The sequence below is a fragment of the Pristiophorus japonicus genome, chromosome 20, assembly GCF_044704955.1.
Source record: "Pristiophorus japonicus isolate sPriJap1 chromosome 20, sPriJap1.hap1, whole genome shotgun sequence".
Lineage (NCBI taxonomy): Eukaryota > Metazoa > Chordata > Chondrichthyes > Pristiophoridae > Pristiophorus > Pristiophorus japonicus.
This window is the reverse complement of record NC_091996.1, coordinates 30,038,542-30,061,162: the sequence shown is the minus strand read 5'-3', so window position 1 is coordinate 30,061,162 and position 22,621 is coordinate 30,038,542. Positions and strand designations below refer to the sequence as shown.

General features: G+C 45.6%; 1 protein-coding gene across 1 annotated transcript in view; it reads left to right on the top strand.

Moving 5' to 3' along the window:
• adgrd2 (adhesion G protein-coupled receptor D2) overlaps positions 1–22,621 on the top strand; it is a 301,296-nt gene that overhangs the window by 140,960 nt on the left and 137,715 nt on the right. The window contains exon 19 of the mRNA XM_070863395.1: positions 196–316. Coding sequence (XP_070719496.1) covers positions 196–316 — 121 coding nt within the window. The remainder of the gene's footprint in view (positions 1–195; positions 317–22,621) is intronic.

The following is a 22,621-nucleotide window of genomic DNA, read 5'->3' as shown; positions in this document are numbered from 1 at the left end:
TGCCAGCGCCCCTGGGATATGTGGGCCTCTATGCATAGCTTCCCGGACCACCAACTACGTGGGCATTTTATTTGGCATTTCCCTGCCGGAAGCCATCCGACCGCAAATTCAGGGCCTATATTTATTTTATGGTTCACTTTATCCTGTATGTAATTTGTGAAAAAGTTTTCTTTGCAATGTTTCTTTTGTTTACAGGGCAGCTATCAAGCCAGTGGTGATTCTTTTGCCGATTTTGGGCCTGACCTGGTTTTGTGGAGTTTTGGTCCATCTCAATATTGTACTTGCCTATATCTTTGTTGTGCTTAATTCCTTCCAGGTAAGTGTGTACAATTTCCTTTGTATGTACTTAAATATATACTCCATTCATCAAGTCATCATCATCATAGGCAGTCCCTCGGAATCGAGGAAGACATGCTTCCAGGCAAGCTATATTTCATTTATCCTATAAGAATGAAGTATTGTATCAGGAATCTTTAAATTAATTTCATAACGTAGTCATAGAAACATAGAAAATAGGTGCAGGAATAGGCCATTCGGTCCTTCGAGCCTGCACCACCATTCAATACGATCATGGCTGATCATGGTCATTAGTAATTAACTGCATGATTTGTTTATAGAGTCGTTTTGTGCTAAAAATGTGTTATGAATCCCAAAATAGAACGAAAGAAAGAACTCTTATTTCATATAGCGCCTTTCATGACCTCATGAAGTCCCAAAGTGCTTTACAGCCAATGAAGTACTTTTGAAGTGTAGTCACTGTTGTAGCAAATGCAGCAGCCAATTCACACACAGCGACATCTGTTTTAGGTTTTGGGTGAGGGATAAATATTGGCCAGGACACCAGGAGAGCTCTCATGCTCTTATTCATAAAATGCTGTGGGATCTTTTATGTCCACCAAAGAGGCAATGCTCCCTGTAATTCTTTGTTTGGGGATGGGGGGGGGGGTTGCATTGAAAATCTGGTTGCGTGGATTCCTGGAGCGTTGCGTGGTCGCACATCTTAAAGGGAACAGACAGGGTTAACATTTCATCCAAAAGATGGCACCTCTGACAGTTCAGCACTCCCTCATTACTGAACTGAGGTGCCAGTTTGGATGATGATCGTCTCTGGAGGGGCACTTGAACCCAAGACCTTCTGACTCAGAGGCAAGAGAGATACTACTGAGTCACGGCTGACACAAATGACGCAATTAGTGCTACTTTTGGGTTATTTGTGAAAACCCAATTTGTCGAGAGTTGGATCATTTTGGATTGTCCATTTCAAACATTGTGCTGCAGTAAAATGTTAACCTGAAGTCTGAATAAACCCAAAATCCATTACTGACCCAGCACTTAATGTAGTTCACGCCACTAGAAAACCTGACATAGATTGTACACATGTTTTAAAATTGATATCTCATCTTTAGCATTAAATTTAAAATGAAAATCGATTGATTTGCAGCTTGAATATGTATGATATACAGGTGCAACGTCCCGAACCCGGAACTCCGAAAACCGGACATTTTGCGCATAGCCAATGGAGTCGTCCGGGATCTGGAATTATTGTCCAAAAACCGGACATTTTTAAGGCAAGACCCAAAATCCGGCACGAATTTGATCGAGGATTCCGGATTTCGGACAAGAAAATCAAGTCCGAAATCCAGAATCCTCGTCCTAATACGTGCCAGATTTCGGACCTCGTCACTCAAAACCCGGCACGGATTCAATCGAGGATTCCGGATGTCAGACGTTGTAGCTGTATAACTTTTACATTTATTTTTATCCTTTTCAGAAAGTATACAAACTGGTGCTAGATACAGTGTTAAATCACAGACAATACAACAATCACTGTTTGAGTTAACTTGTAATTGCTGAAAATGTATTAAAATCTAGAACCAAATAGGCCCCTAAATTACAAGATTCCACTCCTGGCATGAACTCTCACTTGACAAGAGGGTAATTGGGTAATCAGACGAAGAGGTTCACACATCCAATTTTCAGCAACTGATCTAATCACTGTTGACTTGAATGGTCGAAAAATCAGGAGCACCACAAATCAGATATGCTGACCGCTCCTGATTCTCCAATCTAAGCTCCTGCCAAACGAGGATCCATACCAGCAACAGAGTCTGGACATTTTTGGGCTATATATTTTGGAACTATAAAACAGCATCGTCACATCTTTAAACTTTGTTAAAGGCTAAAAATAAGATTTAAAATGTGTTGTGTTGCCAGCTCGAGATAGGAATCCAGTTTTCCAGTACTCAGGTACGGCTGTCTGATATTAGTGCTGCTATGGTTAAACTCCATCGCACACTCAAAATGACACAGTGCTTTGACGGGACTGGGGAACCCTTGTCCTGAGAAGTGAGGAATTATAATATTATTATTGTGTTCAGTTTTGGTCTTCGTATCTGAGGAAGGACGTTCTTGCTATTGAGGGAGTGCAGCGAAGGTTCACCAGACTGATTCCCGGGATGGCAGGACTGACATGTGAGGAGAGACTGGATTGACTGCGCCTGTATTCACTGGAGTTTAGAAGGAGGAGAGGGGATCTCATAGAAACATATAAAATTCTGACGGGACTGGACAGGTTAGATGCAGGAAGAATGTTCCTGATGTTGGGGGAGTCCAGAACCAGGGGTCACAGTCTAAGGATAAAGGGTAAGTCATTTAGGACCAAGATGAGGAGAAACTTCTTCACTCAGAGTGTGGTTAACCTGTGGAATTCTCTACCGCAGGGAGTTGTTGATGCCAGTTCATTAGATATATTCAAGAGGGAGTTAGATATGGCCCTTATGGCTAAAGGGATCAAGGGGTATGGAGAGAAAGCAGGAAAGGGGTACTGAGGGAATGATCAGCCATGATCTTATTGAATGGTGGTGTAGGCTCAAAGGGCCGAATGGTCTACGCCTACACCTATTTTCTATGTTTCTATGTTTACAGTATTCATGTCTCTAATGTATTTGCTGCATGGATTCTTTGCTTAACAATTCACAGCAACACATTGCTGTTAAGAACTAATTCGTTTATTAGCAAAGGTTTAACAATCACACTACATATTACCAGCTCTTCCACCAGGCTCACAACCACCTACCTCATCGTGGATCCCCTGAACCCAACTGGCTGGGGTTTTATTGAGTCTTGTGAACATTAAGTGACTGGCTAAGCCACTCACAACTCAACAGGTCTACAAACCTTTGCACATACTCACGGGTGCATACATTACAATGTTCTTTTTGACCTTCTTGAGCAAAGTTACACACTCACCTATAATACATCCTTTTTCTAATGCAAGTGTAATTTTTCATTCACTCACTTCAACAGTGACTACACTCCAAAAGTACTTCATTGGCTGTAATTGAGACGTCTGGTGGCCGTGAAAGGCGCTATATAAATCCAAGTCTTTTTATTGTTTTGATGCTGTTTGAATCTATTATTATGTAATGAGAAAGAGTTATCTTTTTAAAGCAATACTAACACAAATAATTGGTTACGTAAATCAATTACAAAAGTCTATCCATTGCAGTAGATGTCTAATACTCAAGACAAATTTCTAGTATTTCCTGTATTGGAATACATTTTACAAGCTAATTAATTCCCAGAAGAATGACAAGACGAAAGCAATTACCTCTCACTGTTATAAAATACAGTGATTAATAGGACAAATGAAATACTGGTAAGTGCAGCACGGATTACATAAAACACTTAAACTCATGAATTTAACCTTATCTAGAATGTTTTTGATAAGTAGTTAAAGTAACTAAATAAGTCGTCTGACAGAATGTTAATAATCACAAAATATTTGGAGAATTGTCATTTCCATAAATCTTTCAATTCAGTACCCATAAAAATCTCCTGTAGTAATAAATCACTTCCCTTCTCATGCTGATAACATTTCAACTCCAGCTTGAATGCTTCTTCCAGTTAAGATATGTCAATCCATTAGAGGGTACAGTATTTTTTAGAAAACTTAAGTCAATCTCTTGAAGTAGTTTCTCTCACCTCAGCCGGGCAATGCACCACTTTAAAAAAAAGTGAAACGTGTAACTTTGATTAACTTTGGTATCTTTTCCTTTCTTGCTCGCGTTGATTTTAGAACCTTTTTTTACTTAAAGAGTGAATGCTGACCACATGATATCATTGACCGATAATTTGTTGGAGGCGTTCCTGTGCCCAGCAGTTTGAGGAACTGAATTAACATGCACAATTTAAATGACAAGATCTGTGAAGCATCCTGAGTTAGTGACTGTATTTTCTGCTTGAGAGCACTGGGCTCAGTAACTCCTCCATGGCCTACTCCTTCAATGGCATTCACTTTCTTTAACAGTCATATCTGCCATGTGGGAGGAAAAAGTGTAATATAACGCAGAAGTTAAAACTTTCAAATAAGTTTACCGCTAAATGTTAAAGCCAATTACTAATTCTGTTGAATTTCTTAGCTGTTTCACATCGCACAAACCTACTTCGCATATTGGTGCTAAAAATCTAGCTTGTTTTTTTAAAAGCTGCTGTTTTAATGGCGTTAGCTAGCAGTTTACTGGCAGGATAACCGTCAGAATATATCTTTAAAATTTAGTTTGATTGTTGTAAATACAGTAAAGGTAAGTTTAAAAGTCTATTGATAGGAAAATCACGGGCAAAGTGCACCTGAATTCCAATATGCCTTTTCGGCAATCTATGGCCCTCCATCACTAGGTGTACCTGTGGTAGTTACTTTTCTGGTGTGAATTTAGTACTCGGGGAAAGCAAAAAAAAGCCCTTGAAATGGGCACTGACAGTTCCAGAGCAGCTTTCCTGTTGTTTAAATTGAGAATCAAACATTACTTTGCCAAACAGGCTTGCTGCCTCTTGTCCTAGTACAAAATAAGGAGATATGTCGGTCTATTAAACATCCTTTGCCAACAAACTAATGACTGTCTAGAGAAAATAGCACTGTCTCTCCTTACAGCTGCCTTTGAAACAGGGCGAACTAGTGAAGTATGTTTTCTCATCTCCTAGACTGGTTAAAGGCACTCAGAAAACGTAAGTCACTGATGGTGTAGAGGGTTTAATTATAAACCAGATGGAATTATAACATTAAGGGGGAGAAATTCGGTTGTTTAGTACCAGAGAGGGGCACTAAGGGGCCGATAAGTACCTCCCGCCCGAGAGCCACACTGTCAGCACCTGCCGCGAACTTCAGTGAAGGTTTAGCGGCGGCGTTGACAGTTTGCACTGCACTCACTAGCCCCGCCCACTCGATGATGTCACCGAGTGTGCAACGCCCCCGTAGTCCCTCGTTTGCAAAATGTACTCTTTTGCCTACGGTAGCGCCTGGTGCTGACAACGGCAGGGGAAAGCAGTCGGTCCTGGGGCGATATTGTCTGGAGTACAAGGTAAATGCTGAAATTTCAGTTTTTAAACTTCTATTTATTTGTTGCAGCAGTGGGGAAGAGTGGGTGTAGTTTATTGAAATTTTCACCAGGATCTTTTTTTTTCCTCTTCATGCGCGAGGATGCCGGCATTCTAGGGCCAAAAAATTGAGTAGGCCTCCTGCATTATTGCTCCATTAGTGCCCTCGGAGGAGTGGCACTCTATTCTCCTCTTGGGGTGATACAACTGAAAATTGCACTTTGAGCCGGTAGACATCGCCTGGCGCTAAAGGTAACGCCCCGGCGCATCAACGCCTCAAATACTCAAAGCATGAGTATCTGTCACACACTCATGCAGGCTTTTGTGACCTTCACAAATAGCATTGTGAGCAAGCTGTCTTCTATGGTGCATTGGCATTTACTGTGAATTAAAGTTTTGTACACAATTTAACCATAGTTGTGACCATTAATGTGAGTCATGCACAAATGAATGATATGCAAGTTTAAGGTTCATCTTTCAGTTCATTGTTGAAATGTGTTTATTTATAAAGCAGCACATTACATAGGTGTTACCTGCATTATTGCCAATGCAGTCGCATACCCATTCACTCCACAAGTTCCTAATGTTGAAAGTGTTAAGTATGCAACAAACTGAGTACTGTTTAACTAAGCAAGGTACAACCTTGGCTCTGCTTTATTTAGGCCCAAAGTGCCTGACTCACAAAATGGCTGGCCTTTTATACCAGAGCAGCACCATGTGCGTGTTGCTCAGTGGCCTCCCACAATGACACCATCTGGTGGTTACAAACAGCATGTACATACATGACAGAGAGAGCGATAAACTTGTATTTATATAGCACCTTTCATGTCCTCAGGATGTCCCAAATTGCTTCACAGCCAATGAATTAGTTTTGAGGTTCTGTAGGTAAACAGAGCTGATAATTGATGCTACAAATGGCAATGCACTAATTGACAGCTTTGGTGGTGTTGATTAAGGGATAAATAGTGCAGGACAAATGATAGTTTTTTCATTGTAATAGTAAACATAATCAAGCCTTGTCTCAGATGCACACAGTTTGTATTAGATTTTCCCCCAGGTCTAGGTTGCCTAATATCCAGTGATGATGGGAGAAAGTGCCACATTAAGTAAACCCACTCTTTGGTATTACGTTGTAAATTTCCTGTGGCAATGCATACTGGGCACTTGGTTGGTCTACAGTGTCAGCTGTGGCTAAGTGGGCAGCACACTTGCCTCTGAGTCAGAAGGTTGTGGGTTCAAGTCCCACTCCAGGGACTTGAGTACAAAAATCTAGGTTGACACTCCAGTGCCGCGCTGAAGGAGTGCTGCACTGTTGGAGGTGCCGTCTTTTGGATGAGCCTTTAAACTGAGGCCCCGTCTGCTCTCATGTGGAAATAAAAGATTCCCATGGTAGTTTTCCAAGAAGAGCAGGGCAGTTCTTTCTGGTGTCCTGGGACTAATATTTATCATTCAATCAACATAACATAAACAGATTATCTGGTCATTATCACATTGCTGTTTGTGGAAGCTTGCTGTGCGTAAGTTTGCTGCTGCGTTTCCCACATTACAACAGTGGCTACACTCCAAAACTACTTCATTGGCTGTAAAGCACTTTGGGATATCTGGTGGTTGTGAAAGGGGCTATATAAATGCAAGTCTTTCTTTTGAAAATCATGACTCGGATCAGATGGTTTATCAGATGAATCATAGAAACATAGAAACTAGGTGCAGGAGTAGGCCATTCGGCCCTTCGAGCCTGCACCGCCATTCAATGAGTTCACTGGCAAATGTTTGGAGCACTCAAGCAAATTATTGAACCACACATGCATTGAAATGTCCAGGAAATTAAAAAATCAGTCCTAGTTGAGAAGCAATTTCTTGACTTGCTTGTGCTCTTCTGGAATACACTGTAACCTAGTGCAGTGGGTCCAAGGCTGAGATTATTTAAAAAAATGAATATAATATCAATTTGTTACAGAAGGTTATAAAGAGATCAAACTGAATCCAGAGCAAGATGAAATATTGAGTTCAGGTTTTGAAGGATGGACACTTGGAGCACACAGTAACAACAGATGGGGTCCCGTTTCATTACTAGTTCAACAGATGTTCAAGAGCCTTAGTAAAAATCTGCCTATTACTCTGAAGAAGAGCAGCTGTTTGGCAGATCTCTCCTTGCTGTAGGTATTAGGAACTGACCGAGTCTTTAGCTGTCCCCTGCGCAGTATATTACCTGTTTATGATCCTAGTGACGTATAGGTGCCGCGAATGAAGAAGGAGCGTTAGCTAATAGTCGGCTCACCTCCATTCTTTGAACTGTCTCTTTGTACTTTTCAGCCTAAACATTCTCTGTTGTTTAAAAATATTTTACTGCTTCAATTGTTATTCCTTAGTGCAAGTCACGTAGCTTCTCCTGAGAAACGGGCACAGTAAAACGGTCATCATCGGCTGTATTCTTAAGACCACAAATGTCATCATGATTATTTTCCATACAGAAGTCACATCTTCTGTGGATTTTTATGACCTGTAAATTGCATGACTATTGCAGCCTAAAAGCTGCTGCTGTAAAATTCATAGGTGCAGCTTTTCCATTGGTCCAATCAAGACATTAAGGTAGGTGGATATTTTTATGGTCAATTCGGGAATATCAAATCTATTTCAGTGAGTGAATATTTTGTCTACTCTAGGGGTATTTAAAATACGATACAAGTAAAATTCTGATTGTGTTTTACCAACGCAGGACACTTTAGCACCTCCCGTTATCGCCTCATTGCCGACCGGCGAGATGATCGACTCCTGCTAAATTCGGTGGGAGGTTTGCGCCCCGGACCCGAACTTCGGTTCCGCCCCCTGCAGCATCGCCGGGCGAAAACACCGGCAGCTGCAGGAGACGTCCATCGGCAGGCCGGGCGCTTCGGGGGCGATGCTTAAAGGCGAGGTGGCTGAGGTAGGTAAAAAAATAATTCCAAAATGGTTTCTGTCACTTCTTTTGCTTCCTCATCGGCCGCGATTGATCAGCTCGGCAACTCTGCGGCAGTGCATCGGGCTGATGGGGCTGGATCGCGGCTGCCCTCCGGGACCTGGTGAGTCTTTCTATTGCAGAGCTTGCAGTGATGGCCCTTCCCTTTAAGAGAGGGAATGAGCCTGTGAACACGGCAGTGCTGCACACCTACCGCCCCGCCTGCGTCCTGTTGTGTTCCAGGAAGGAAGTGGAGAGCTTGATTTAGCGCTCCACTTCCTTCCTGGGGCGCAAACCCCGAATTGTTTAAAAGTTGAAAATCATTAGCATTTGGTGCTAAAGTTAGCGTCCCTGATTTTTTCCCCCTAAATAGTGTTCATTTACACAGTCCCGCTTGTCATGACTGTACAAACTAGTACGCCGAGGCATTAAATTAAAGTAATTTTATGCTAATAGGGTTAAATGAAGTAGGGTGAGGGGAGGCTCGTGTGGAGCATAATTACTGGCATAGACCTGTTGAGCCGAATGGGCTGTCTCTGTGCTGTACATTCTATATAATAGTAACACACTCAGCAATTAATAGTAACCAGAATTAACAGATGTAATATTACAGGCAACTCTCGACTATCCGCACACGGATGCAATGGGAAACCGTTGTTACGGCATTTAAAATTCCGTGTGTGCGTGCGCTGCTGCAGCCGCTGTCTCTTGCGGCTGCCGCTGATGTCGGAGTCCTTTCGGCCAGGGAATGCATCGGGCTGGTGCGTTTGGAGTCCTTTCGGCCAGGGAAGGCATCGGGCTGGTGCGTTCGGAGTCCTTTCGGCCAGGGAATGCATCGGGCTGGTGCGTTCGGAGTCCTTTCAGCCAGGGAAGGCATCGGACTGGTGCGTTCGGAGTCCTTTCGGCCAGGGAAGGCATCGGACTGGTGCGTTCGGAGTCCTTTCGGCCAGGGAAGGCATCGGACTGGTGCGTTCGGAGTCCTTTCGGCCAGGGAAGGCATCGGGCTGGTGCGTTCGGAGTCCTTTCGGCCAGGGAAGGCATCGGGCTGGTGCGTTTGGAGTCCTTTCGGCCAGGGAAGGCATCGAGCTGGTGCATTCGGAGTCCTTTCGGCCAGGGAATGCATCGGGCTGGTGCGTTCGGAGTCCTTTCGGCCAGGGAAGGCATCGGACTGGTGCGTTCGGAGTCCTTTCGGCCAGGGAAGGCATCGGACTGGAGCCTTCGGAGTCCTTTCGGCCAGGGAAGGCATCGGGCTGGTGCGTTCGGAGTCCATTCGGCCGGGGAAGGCAGCGCATTCCGGAACCTCGGAGCTAGACAATCTCCTCCTCGAGGCCATCTGCATGCATGCTGGTAATGTCCATACTTAACTGCCTTGTTACTGTTTGTAGCTGATTGCACAGTATTTATTCATTGAAGTTTTAACTTTATAATGCCAACTCGCTCTAACGGAGAAATCGTTTACCCGGAATAGCCCAATCCCCGAGGGACCCGGATAATTGAGAGTTGCCTGTACTTCCATACCAATCTTGATTCAACAGTTATCATTTCTAACTTGTACCATTGCAGTTCAATGTTATCTCAACTTCTTTGAAGAAGTAACATCCCAAATGGACTGTGGAAAGCTTTACAGCATAGTGTACCCAGACTTCAAAAAGGCACTTGACAAAGTTTTATCCAATTGCAGAGCAGCAATTAACAAAGCCAATGGAATGGTGAACTACAGAGGCAAAATAGTAGAATAAAGTTATGAGCAGGTTCTGATCAAACTGTGCAGTACTCTGGTCATAAGAACATAAGAAATAGGAGCAGGAGTAGGCCATAAGGCCCCTCGAGCCTGCTCCGCCATTTAATAAGATCATGGCTGATCTGATCATGGACTCAGCCCCACTTCCCTGCCCGCTCCCCATAACCCCTTCTCACTTTATCGTTTAAGAAAGTCCTTGCATACTCCATCCAGTTATGGTCGCTGAAACACAAAGGATACCTCCAAGCACTGGGGGTAGTACAGAGAAATGCCATGAGGCTGATTTGTCGTGTTAGAGGCCTGTGTTATAAGGAAAGACTTAGGGGACAAAATTGCCCCTTTTTATAGCCCCATTAGCACCTACGGTGGGGCGCTAACAGGACACAATGGCATTTTTGCCTGGGAGGGGGGGGGGGGGGGAAACTAGTGCCTCCGGGGAAATTGTCCCAGAGGTTTTTGGGGGGGAGGGGGGTGGCACTGTCCCGGCAGTGCCGCGCCCCACAATTAGCACCCCGGGCCGACCCCTTAACGCCCCATGGGGGAAATTCCCCCGTGGGTCACGAGGCTGGCGCATGCGAATGTCAACATCAGCTTCCCGAGTCACGAAGTTGGTGGACATCAGCCGCCGGGGCGCCCCTTAAAGGGGAGGCTTTTCGCGCTCCGGGCCGCCATTTTTATTTGTCGGGTCACTCTTGCGACGGCCCGACAATGGTGGCTGCCATCATGCAGCCTGGCACTCCATTTTGGCTGCCGGGCTGCTGGCCCGGTCGATCGATTCCTGGTGGCCCAGGCCAATTGCCCGGGGCGAAGGCCAATTTCAGGGCCTTGGGCTCTTCGGCTTGGAAAGGAAGCATCTGAGAGGCAATCTTACCAAGGTACATGGTCTGGCTAAGGGTATGGAAATAGTTTGATCCAGAATATCACTTCAAAGTAAACTGTGAGAGGACAAGAAAATAACGAAATACTTGCATTTATATAGCACCTTTCACAAGCTTAGGACATCCCGACTTGCTTTACAGCTCATGGACTGTAGCCACTATCATAGTATAAGAAACACAGCAGCCAATTTGTGCACAGCAAGCTCCCACAAACAGTAATGTGATAATGACCAGATAATCTGTTTTTAGTGATGCTGGTTTAGGGATAAACATTGGCCAAGGCACTGGGAATAACTCCCCTGCTCTTATAAGAACATAAGAAAGAGAAGCAGGAGTTGGCCATTTGGCCCCTCGAGCCTGCTCCGCCATTTAATAAGATCGTGGAGGTGCAATCCACAGAATCCTTGAAGGGACAATTGGATGCTGCCAGGGGCAGGGGCTATAGTGTTTTTCTGAAAGGGTTGAATGGCCTCCCTCATCTATAGTTATTTTGTGATTATTTTTCTGAGCAATAGCCCATTTTAAAACTGCAAAATTACAACCTTGGCATTCTTGGTAGTTGAGGACAGAAATGTTTCCTCAATAAACATGCATTTTAAATGTCAAATTATTTTGTAACTATGAGGGATAGTGACGACTGGTTTCATAAAATAATTTTATACAAGTTAATGGAGACAGTCCAGATATTTTCAGTCAGAGGTGTTAATATAAATCTGTAAAGTAACTGCCGTTGAGTGATCAAGGACATTTGTACTTACAGCTTCAGAACTTAGGATATTAACAAAGCTGGAAAGTTGACTGATGATTTATGTAATACAATGGTTTCTTTTCAGTCTTTGTGCAGCAGATAATCTGTGGCAGAGCGTAGAATGCTGACCTCTCGTACAGTGTAAAATGTACACTCTGATCAGGTTCAGAAGCTGGTTCTCTAGTACAACTGATCATTTCCAGTCATAAAACATCTTTGATTCTTTATTATAATTGCAAATGCATTTTTTAATGGGCTTTGAAGCCATGCTAGCATTATGATGAGACAAACCCAAACATATCTTTCTTTATTCCAGACTTATTAAAGACAAAATACTTATGTGTTCATAATTTTAAAACATGTCATCATAATAAACTTTAGGGGGATATTTTGGCCAAAGGGTAGAAACATAGAAACATAGAAAATAGGTGCAGGAATAGGACATTCGGCCCTTCAAGCCAGCACCACCATTCAATAAGATCATGGCTGATCATTCAACCTCAGTACCCCTTTCCTGCTTTCTCTCCATACCCCTTGATCGCTTTAGCCGTAGAGGGCCACATCTAACTTCCTTTTGAATATATCCAACGAGCTGGCCTCAACAACTTTCTGCGGTAGAGAATTCCACAGGTTAACAACTCTCTGAATTAAGAAGTTTCTCCTCATCTTAGTCCTAAATGGCTTACCCCTTATCCTTAGACTGTGACCCTTGGTTCTGGACTTCCCCAGCATCGAGAACATTCTTCCTGCCTCTAACCTGTCCAATATCATCAGAATTTTATACGTTTCTATGAGATCCCCACTCATTCTTCTAAACTCCAGCGAATACAGGCCCAGTCGATCCAGTCTCTCCTCATATGTCGGTTCTGCCATCCCGGGAATCAGTCTGGTGAACCTTCGCTGCACTCCCTCAATAGCAAGAACGTTCTTCCTCAGATTAGGAGACCAAAACTGAACACAATATTCCAGTTGTGGCTTCACCAAGGCTCTGCACAACTGCAGTATGACCTCCCTGCTCCTATACTCAAAACCTCTAGCTATGAAGGCCAAATACCATTTGCTTTCTTCACCGCCTGCTGCACCTGCTTGCCAACTTTCAATGACTGATGTACCATGAAATCCAGGTCTCGTTGCACCTCCCCTTTTCCTAATCAGTCACCATTCAGATAATATTCTGCCTTCCTGTTTTTGCCAACAAAGTGGATAACCTCACATTTATCCACATTATACTGCATTTGCCATGCATTTGCCCACACACCTAACCTGTCCAAGTCACCCTGCAGCCTCTTAGCATCTTCCTCACAGCTCACACCGCCACTCAGCTTAGTGTCATCTGCAAACTTGGAGATATTACATTCAATTCCTTCATCCAAATCATTGATGTATATTGTAAATAGCTGGGGTCCCAGCACTGAACCCTGCGGCACCCCACTATCACTGCCTGCCATTCTGAAAAGGACCCATTTATTCCAACTCTCTGCTTCTTGTCTGCCAATCAGTTCTCTATCCACGTCAATACATTATCCCCAATACCGTGTGCTTTAGTTTTGCACACTAATCTCTTGTGTGGGACCTTATCAAAAGCCTTTTGAAAGTCCAAATACATCACATCCACTGGGTCTCCCTTGTCCACTCTACTAGTTACATCCTCAAAACATTCTAGAAGATTTCTCAAGCATGATTTCCCTTTCATAAATCCATGCTGACTTGGACCGATCCTGTCACTGCTTTCCAAATGCGCTGCTATTTCATCTTTAATAATTGATTCCAACATTTTCCCCACCACCGCTGTCAGGCTAACCGGTCTATAATTCCCTGTTTTCCCTCTCGCTCCCTTCTTAAAAAGTGATGTTACATTAGCTACCCTCCAGTCCATAGGAAATGATCCAGAATCAATAGAATGTTGGAAAATGATCACCAATGCATTCATTATTTCTAGGGCCACTTCCTTAAGTACTCTGGGATGCAGCCCATCAGGCCTTTGTGGATTTATCGGCCTTCAATCCCATCAATTTCCCTAACACAATTTCCTGACTAACAAGGATTCCCTTCAGTTCCTCCTTCTCTCTAGATCCTCGGACCCCTAGTATTTCCAGAAGGTTATTTGTGTCTTCCTTAGTGAAGACAGAACCAAAGTATTTGTTCAATTGCTCTGCCATTTCTTTGTTCCCCATTATAAATTCATCTGAATCTGACTGCAAGGGACCTATGTTTGTCTTCACTAACTTTTTTCTCTTCACATATCTGTAGAAGCTTTTGCAGTCAGTTTTTATGTTCCCTGCAAGCTTCTTCTCGGACTCTATTTTCCCCCTCTTAATTAAACCCTTTGTCCTCCTCTGCTGAATTCTAAATTTCTCCCAGTCCTCAGGTTTGTTGCTTTTTCTGGCCAATGTATATGCCTCTTCCTTGGATTTAACACTGTCCTTAATTTCCCTTGTTAGCAACAGTTGGGCCACCTTCTCCGTTTTATTTTTACTCCAGACAGGGATGTACAATTGTTGAAGTTCATCCATGTGATCTTTAAATGTTTGCCATTGCCTATCTACCGTCAACCCTTTAAGTATCATTTGCCAGTCTATCCTAGCCAATTCACGTCTCATACCATCGAAGTTACCTTTCCTTAAGTTCAGGACCCTAGTCTCTGAATTAACTCACTCTCCATCTTAATAAAGAATTCTACCATATTATGGTCACTCTTCCCCAAGGGGCCTCGCACAACAAGATTGCTAACTAGTCCTCTCTCATTACACAACACCCAGTCTAGGATTGCCAGCTCTCTGGTTGGTTCCTCATCATATTGGTCTAGAAAACCATCCCTAATGCACTCCAGGAAATCCTCCTCCACCGTATTGCTACCAGTTTGGTTAGCCCAATCTATATTTAGATTAAAATCACCCATGATAACTGCTGTACCTTTATTGCACGCATCCCTAATTTCTTGTTTGATGCCATCCCCAACCTCACTACTACTGTTTGGTGGTCTGTACACAACTCCCACTAGCGTTTTCTGCCCTTTGGTACTCCGTAGCTCCACCCATACAGATTCCACATCATCCAAACTAATGTCCTTCCTTACTATTGCATTAATTTCCTCTTTAATCAGCAACGCTACCCCTTTCTGTCTATCCTTCCTGAATGTTGAATACCCCTGGATGTTGAGTTCCCAGCTTTGGTCACCCTGAAACCATATCTCTGTAATCCCAATTATATCATATTCGTTAATAGTTCCCTGCGCAGTTAATTCGTCCACCTTATTACGAGTACTCCTTGCATTGAGACACAGAGCCTTCAGGCTTGTCTTTTTAACACACTTTGTAACACTCTTTGTCCCTTTAGACTTTTGCTGTAATGTGACCATTTTTGATTTTTGCCTTGGATTTCTCTGCCCTCCACTTTTACTTTTCTCCTTTCTATCTTTTGCTTCTGCCCCCATTTTACTTCCCTCTGTCTCCCTGCAAAGATTCCCATCCCCCTGCCATATTAGTTTAACCCCTCCCCAACAGCACTAGCAAACACTCCCCCTAGGACATTGGTTCCGGTCCTGCCTAGATGCAGACCGTCCGTTTTGTACTGGTCCCACCTCCCCCAGAACCGGTTATAATGTCTCGGTTATAATGTCACCATTCCTCAAGCCACATATTCATCTTAACTATCCTGCTATTTTTACTCTGACTCGCACATGACACTGGTAGCAATCATGAGATTACTACATTTGAGGTCCTACTTTTTAATTTAATTCCTAGCTCCCTAAATTCAGCTTGTAGGACCTCATCCCATTTTTTACCTATATCGTTGGTACCTATATGCAAAACAAGCGCTAAATGGTTGCTGTGCTAATAAGACTAGCCTACGAGAGTCTGGACAGGCAATTTGATCCTAATTGCAGATTACCATAATTTGAACTTAGAAACATAGAAACATAGAAAATAGGTGCAGGAGTAGGCCATTCGGCCCTTCTAGCCTGCACCGCCATTCAATGAGTTCATGGCTGAACATGCAACTTCAGTACCCCATTCCTGCTTTCTCGCCATACCCCTTGATCCCCCTAGTAGTAAGGACTACATCTAACTCCTTTTTGAATATATTTAGTGAATTGGCCTCAACAATTTTCTGTGGTAGAAAGTGGTTCACCACTCTCTGGGTGAAGAAGTTTCTCCTCATCTCGGTCCTAAATGGCTTACCCCTTATCCTTAGACTGTGACCCCTGGTTCTGGACTTCCCCAACATTGGGAACATTCTTCCTGCATCTAACCTGTCTAAGCCCATCAGAATTTTAAACGTTTCTATGAGGTCCCCTGGAGGTGCCAGAAACCTGCAGGTTGAGCATTCAAGTGCTGATTAAACCCACTTTTTTGTGGAGCAGTATATGTGGGCTGCTTGCAGCCACTTCCATTGAAGGTGTGGAGTGCTCTGGCTGTCAGACAGCGACACATTGCATGATGGCTCAGGGACCGAGGGGGAAAGCGCACAGGTTGTCGGACGCAGCACTGGAGGGCCTGGTGGAAGAGGTCCATGAGAGGAGTGTTGTGTATCTGTAAAGCATGCACTCCCATGTTCCGCCACCAGGGAGCACATCCCCTGAAGTCTCAAGGGATCCCAGCATCCCTTTAGAGCACTGTATATAAGCCGGCCCCTAAGGCCTGTTCCTCATTCTGGAGTGTCTTAATAAAGACTGAGGTCACCGTTACTTTAACCTCCCCGGGTGCAGTCTCATCTGTGTTAGGAACACAATAACTGGCGACGAGAATACGAATCCAACGCAAAGATGCAGCAAACTGTGGGTATCCGGGAGAAGTTCTCGGAGGGCGAGGACTGGGAAGCCGATGTCGAACGGCTAGACAAGTCCTTTGTAGCCAACGAGCTGGACGGAGAAGGAAGCGCTGCAAAAAGGAGAGCGGGGCACCGACCTACAGCCTCATGAAGAATCTTCTGGCTCCAGTGAAACCCACAGATAAGTCGTATGAGGAGCTGTGTACACTGGTTCGGGAGCATCCTAACCCGAGGGAGAGCGTGCTGATGGCGAGGTATCGGTTCTACACGTGCCAGCGATCTGAAGGTCAGGAAGTGGCGAGCTACGTCGCCGAGCTAAGGCGACTTGCAGGACAATGTGAGTTTGATGGCTACCTGGAGCAAATGCTCAGAGACTTTTTTATACTGGGCATTGACCACGAGACCATCGTACGAAAACTTTTGACTGTAGAGACACCGACCCTGAGTAAGGCCATTGCGATAGCATAGGCGTTTATATCCACCAGTGCTAAAACCAAACAAATCTCTCAGCACACAAGTGCTAGTAATGTTTATAAATTAACTGGAACTATGTTTGCAAGCAGAACTGTACAGGGCAGAACCCACGAGTGTGCAACTACCAACAGGCCTCAGATGACCCAGATGACTCAGAGTCCACAACAAAGGATGAATGCAAGGCAATTCACACCTTGTTGGCGTTGTGGAGGCTTCCATTCAGCCTATTCATGCCACTTCAAAGGGTATGTTTGCAAGAGCTGTGGAACAATGGGGCACCTCCAACGAGCTTGCAGACGAGCTGCAAGTTCTGCAAAACCTGCTAAACACCACGTGGCAGAGGAAGACCAAAGCAATTTCGAGCCTGAGAGAGAGGAGGCAGATGCTGAAGTACACTGGGTGCACACATTTTCGACGAAATGTCCACCTATAATGCTAACTATAAAATTGAATGGCTTACCCGTAACCATGGAACTGGACACCGGCGCTAGCCAATCCATCATGAGTAAAAAGATGTTTGAGAGTTTGTGGTGCAACAAGGCACTCAGACCAACCCTGAGCCCCATCCACACGAAACTGAGAACGTACACCAAAGAGCTTATCACTGTCCTGGGCAGCGTCATGGTCAAGGTCACCTACAAGGGCACGGTGCACGAACTGCCACTCTGGATTGTCCCGGGCGATGGCCCCACACTGCTTGGAAGGAGCTGGCTGGGCAAAATCCACTGGAACTGGGATGACATCCGAGCGCTATCACATGTCGATGAGGCCTCATGTACCCAGGTTCTTAACAAATTTCCTTCCTTTTTGAACCAGGCATTGGAAACCTTTCTGGAGCGAAGGTGCGGATCCAATTGGTCCCAGAAGCACGACCCATTCACCACAAGGCACGAGCGGTACCTCACATGATGAGGGAGAGAGTGGAAATCGAGCAGGACAGGCTGCAACGTGAGGGCATCATCTCCCCAGTGGAATTCAGCGAGTGGGCCAGCCCGATTGTTCCAGTCCTCAAAAGTGATGGCACGGTCAGGATTTGCGGCGATTATAAAGTAACTATTAATCGTTTCTTGCTACAGGACCAATACCCGTTACCTAAGGCGGACAACCTATTTGCGACGCTGGCAGGAGGCAAGACGTTCACCAAGCTCGACCTGACTTCGGCCTACATGACGCAGGAGCTGGAAGAGTTTTCAAAGGGCCTCACCTGCATCAACATGCACAAGGGACTGTTCATCTACAACAGATGCCCGTTTGGAATTCGGTCGGCTGCAGCGATCTTCCAGAGAAACATGGAGAGCCTACTCAAGTCGATACCACGCATGGTGGTTTTTCAGGACAACATATTGGTCACGGGTCGGGACACCGTCGAGCACCTACAAAATCTGGAGGAGTTCCTTCAACGACTGGATCGCGTAGGGCTGCGGCTGAAGAGGTCGAAATGCGTCTTCGTGGCAACAGAAATGAAGTTTTGGGGGAGAAAGATCGCGGCGGACGGCATTCGGCCCACAGACACCAAGACAGAGGCTATCAGGAACGCACCCAGGCCACAGAACGTCATGGAGCTGCGGTTGTTCCTGGGACTCCTCAACTATTTTGGTAACTTCCTACCGAGGTTAAGCACCCTTTTAGAGCCCCTACATGTGTTGTTGCTTAAAGGTGAGAACTGGATATGGGGAAAAAACCAAGTAATTGCTTTTGAGAAAGCCAGAAACATTTTATGCTGCAACAAGCTGCTTGTATTGTATAACCCGTGTAAAAGACTTGTGCTAGCATGTGATGCGTCGTCGTATGGAGTCGGGTGTGTATTCCACCAAGCTAACGTTGTGGGGAAGTTGCAACCTTTCGCCTATGCCTCCAGGAGCTTGTCTAAGGCCGAGATGGCCGACAGCATGATTGAGAAAGAGGCATTAGCGTGTGTGTTCATGGTAAAGAAAATGCATCAGTACCTGTTTGGCCTCAAATTTGAGCTGGAAACCGATCACAAGCCCCTCATATCCTTGTTCGCTGAAAACAAGGGGATAAATACTAATGCCCCAGCCCGCATACAAAGGTGGGCACTCGTGCTATCAGCGTATAATTATACCATTCGCCACAGGCCAGGCACCGAGAACTGTGCGGATGCTCTCAGTCGGCTACCATTGCCCACCATGGGGGTGGAAATGGCGCAGCCTGCAAACTTGTTGATGGTGGCGCAGCCTGCAGACTTGCTGATGGTCATGGAAGCGTTTGAAAATGATAAATCACCTGTCACGGCCCGCCAGGTTAGGACGTGGACCAGCCAAGATTCTCTGCTGTCCCTAGTAAAAAACTGTGTACTGCATGGGAGCTGGGCCAGCATCCCCATTGAAATGCAAGAGCTAATCAAGCCGTTCCAGCGGCGAAAGGACGAGCTGTCCATTCAGGCAGACTGCCTGTTGTGGGGTAACCGTGTAGTGCTACCCAAAAAGGGCAGGGAGACGTTCATCTCGGATCTCCACAGCACACACCCGGGTATAGTAATGATGAAAGCAATAGCCAGATCCCACGTGTAGTGGCCCGGTATCGACTCTGACTTAGAGTCCTGTGTAGGGCAATGCAGTGTGTGTGCTCAGTTGAGCAACGCGCCCAGAGAGGCACCACTAAGTTTGTGGTCCTGGTCCTCCAGACCATGGTCAAGGATCCATGTCGACTATGCAGGCCCGTTTCTCGGTAAAATGTTCCTGGTGGTGGTGGATGCTTTTTCAAAATGGATTGAACGTGAAATAATGTCGGGAAGCACCACCACCGCCACCATTGAAAGCCTGAGGGCTATGTTTGCCACCCACGGCCTGCCTGACATACTGGTCAGTGACAACGGGCCATGTTTCACCAGTGCCGAATTTAAAGAATTCATGACTCGCAATGGGATCAAACATGTCACCTCGGCCCCGTTTAAACCAGCCTCCAATGGGTAGGCAGAACGGGCAGTACAAACAATCACACAGAGCCTCAAACGAGTCACAGAAGGCTCACTCCAAACCTGCCTGTCCCGAGTACTGCTCTGCTACCGCACGAGACCCCACTCGCTCACAGGGGTGACTCCGGCTGAGCTACTCATGAAAAGGACACTTAAAACCAGACTCTCGCAGGTTCACCCCAACTTGCATGATCAGGTAGAGAGCAAGCGGCAGCAACAAAATGTAAACGATGGTCGCACCACTGTGTCACGGGAAATTGATCTGAATGACACTGTGTATGTGCTAAACTATGGACATGGTCCCAAGTGAATCGCAGGCACGGTGATAGCTAAAGAAGGGAGTAGGTTGTTTGTAGTCAAACTAGACAATGGACAAATTTGCAGAAAGCACCTGGACCAAACGAGGCTGCGGTTCACAGCCTGCCCTGAGCAACCCACAGCAGACACCACCTTCTTTGAGCCCACAACACACACCCAAACGATCAACGACACCACGCCGGACCAGGAAATCAAACCCATCACACACAACAGCCCAGCCCAGCGAGGGCACAGCTAACACACCAGAACAGACCTTTGTACTGAGGCGGTCCACCAGGGAAAGAAAGGCTCCCGACCGCCTCACCTTGTTAATAGTTTTCACTTTGACTTTGAGGGGGAGCGATGTTGTGTATCTGTAAAGCATGCCCTCCCATGTTCCGCCACCAGGGAGCGCATCCTCTGAAGTCCCAAGGGATCCCAGCATCTCTTGGGAGCACTATATATAAGCCGGCCCCTAAGGCCTGTTCCTCACTCTGGAGTGTCTTAATAAAGACTGAGGTCACTGTTACTTTAACATCCCCGTGTGCAGTCTCATCTGTGTTAGGAACACAATAAGGATGGATGTCCTTTACCTGCTGGTGAGGGAGGATGCCACCTTGTCCTCCTGTCCCTCCTGTCCCTCTCTCCTACAACAGTTGCTGCTGCTCTCTCTGGCCTAATGTCTTACATAGAAACCTAGAAAATAGGTGCTGGAGCAGGCCATTCGGCCCTTCGCGCCTGCACCACCATTCAATATGACCATGGCTGATCATGCAACTTCATTACCCCATTCCTGCTTTCTCTCCATACCCCCTGATCCCTTTAAGCCATAAGGGCCACATCTAACTCCCTTTTGAATATATCTAACGAACTGGACTCAACAACTTTCTGCGGTAAAGAATTCCACAGGTTCACAATTCTCTGAGTGAAAACGTTTCTCCTCATCTCGGTCCTAGTTGGCTTACCCCTTATCCTTAGACTGTGACCCCTGGTTCTGGACTTCCCCAACATCGGGAACATTCTTCCTGCATCTAACCTGTCCAATCCCGTCAGAATTTTATATGTTTCTATGAGATCCACTCTCATTCTTCTAAATTCCAGTGAATATAAGCCTAGTCGATCCAGTCTTTCTTCATATGTCAGTCATGTCATCCCGGGAATCAGTCTGGTGAACCTTCGCTGCACTCCCTCAATAGCAAGAATGTCCTTCCTCAGATTAGGAGACCAAAACTGAACACAGTATTCCAGGTCTCACCAAGGCCCTGTGCAACTCCCTGCTCCTATAATCAAATCCTCTCGCTATGAAGGCCAACATGTCATTTGCTTTCTTCACCGCCTGCTGTACCTGCATGCCAACTTTCAATGACTGATGTACCATGACACCCAGATCTCCTTGCACCTCCCCTTTTACTAATCTGTCACCATTCAGATAATAATCAGCCCTCCAGTTTTTGCCACCCAAGTGGATAACCTCACATTTATCCACATTATACTGCATCTGCAATGTATTTGCCCATTCAGCTAACCTGTCCAAGTCACCCTGCAGCCTCTTAGCATCCTCCTCAGAGCTCACACTGTCTTGCTCCCATTCCTCCTGCAGATGAAGGGGGACCCGTAGCAAGGTGCCCATAACCAAGCGCTCCCTTTCTCCTATAAGGTGTCTCATAAGGTGGAGTAACACAGCACTTGGGGGGCTAAATTGGATAGCTCCAGAAAGCTGGCACGGGGATCGCAGTGCGCAATTACCTCACACCGTTTGATGTAGTGCATCTTGGTGCTTCCCTCTTCAAGAACACGGGCAACAAAGCAGACTGTGGCAATTACAGAGGAATATCGCTTCTGTCCATTGCTGGGAAGATCATCGCCCGCATAGTGCTGAACCGACTCATAGCTAGTGTCTCAGAAACAAATCTTCCAGAAACACAATGTGGCTTTCGACCTGGTCGGAGCACAGCAGACATGATCTTTGCACTCAGACAAGTGCAGGAGAAGTGCATTGAGCAGAACATGGACCTGTACGCTGTATTTATTGACCTCACTAAAGCCTTTGATACTGTCAACAGAGCAGCGCTGTGGTCAATCTTGACGAAACTTGGGTGCCCAAGGAAGTTTGTCCACATCATCGAGCTGTTTCATGACAACATGACAGGAGAAGTGCTCTCAGACGGCACAACCACGGCCCCATTTGCCATCTCAAATGGAGTGAAACAAGGTTGTGTACTCGCTGCAGTTCTGTTCAACCTATTCTTTACCTGCGTCTTGAACTGTGCCATAAAAGACTTGGAGTTTGGGGTCTACCTGAAATATTGATTAGATGGTTCACCTCCATTGCAGCAGAAACAGCTTCCACCAAAAGTCTGAGGGCTGCAGTGGAAGCTCAGACTTCTGCCATGTAAGCGCGAACTGCTGCCATCATGGCTGTAGATACCAGCGTTCAAAGGAGCTTTCAGGGTGTCACAGTCATCTATAC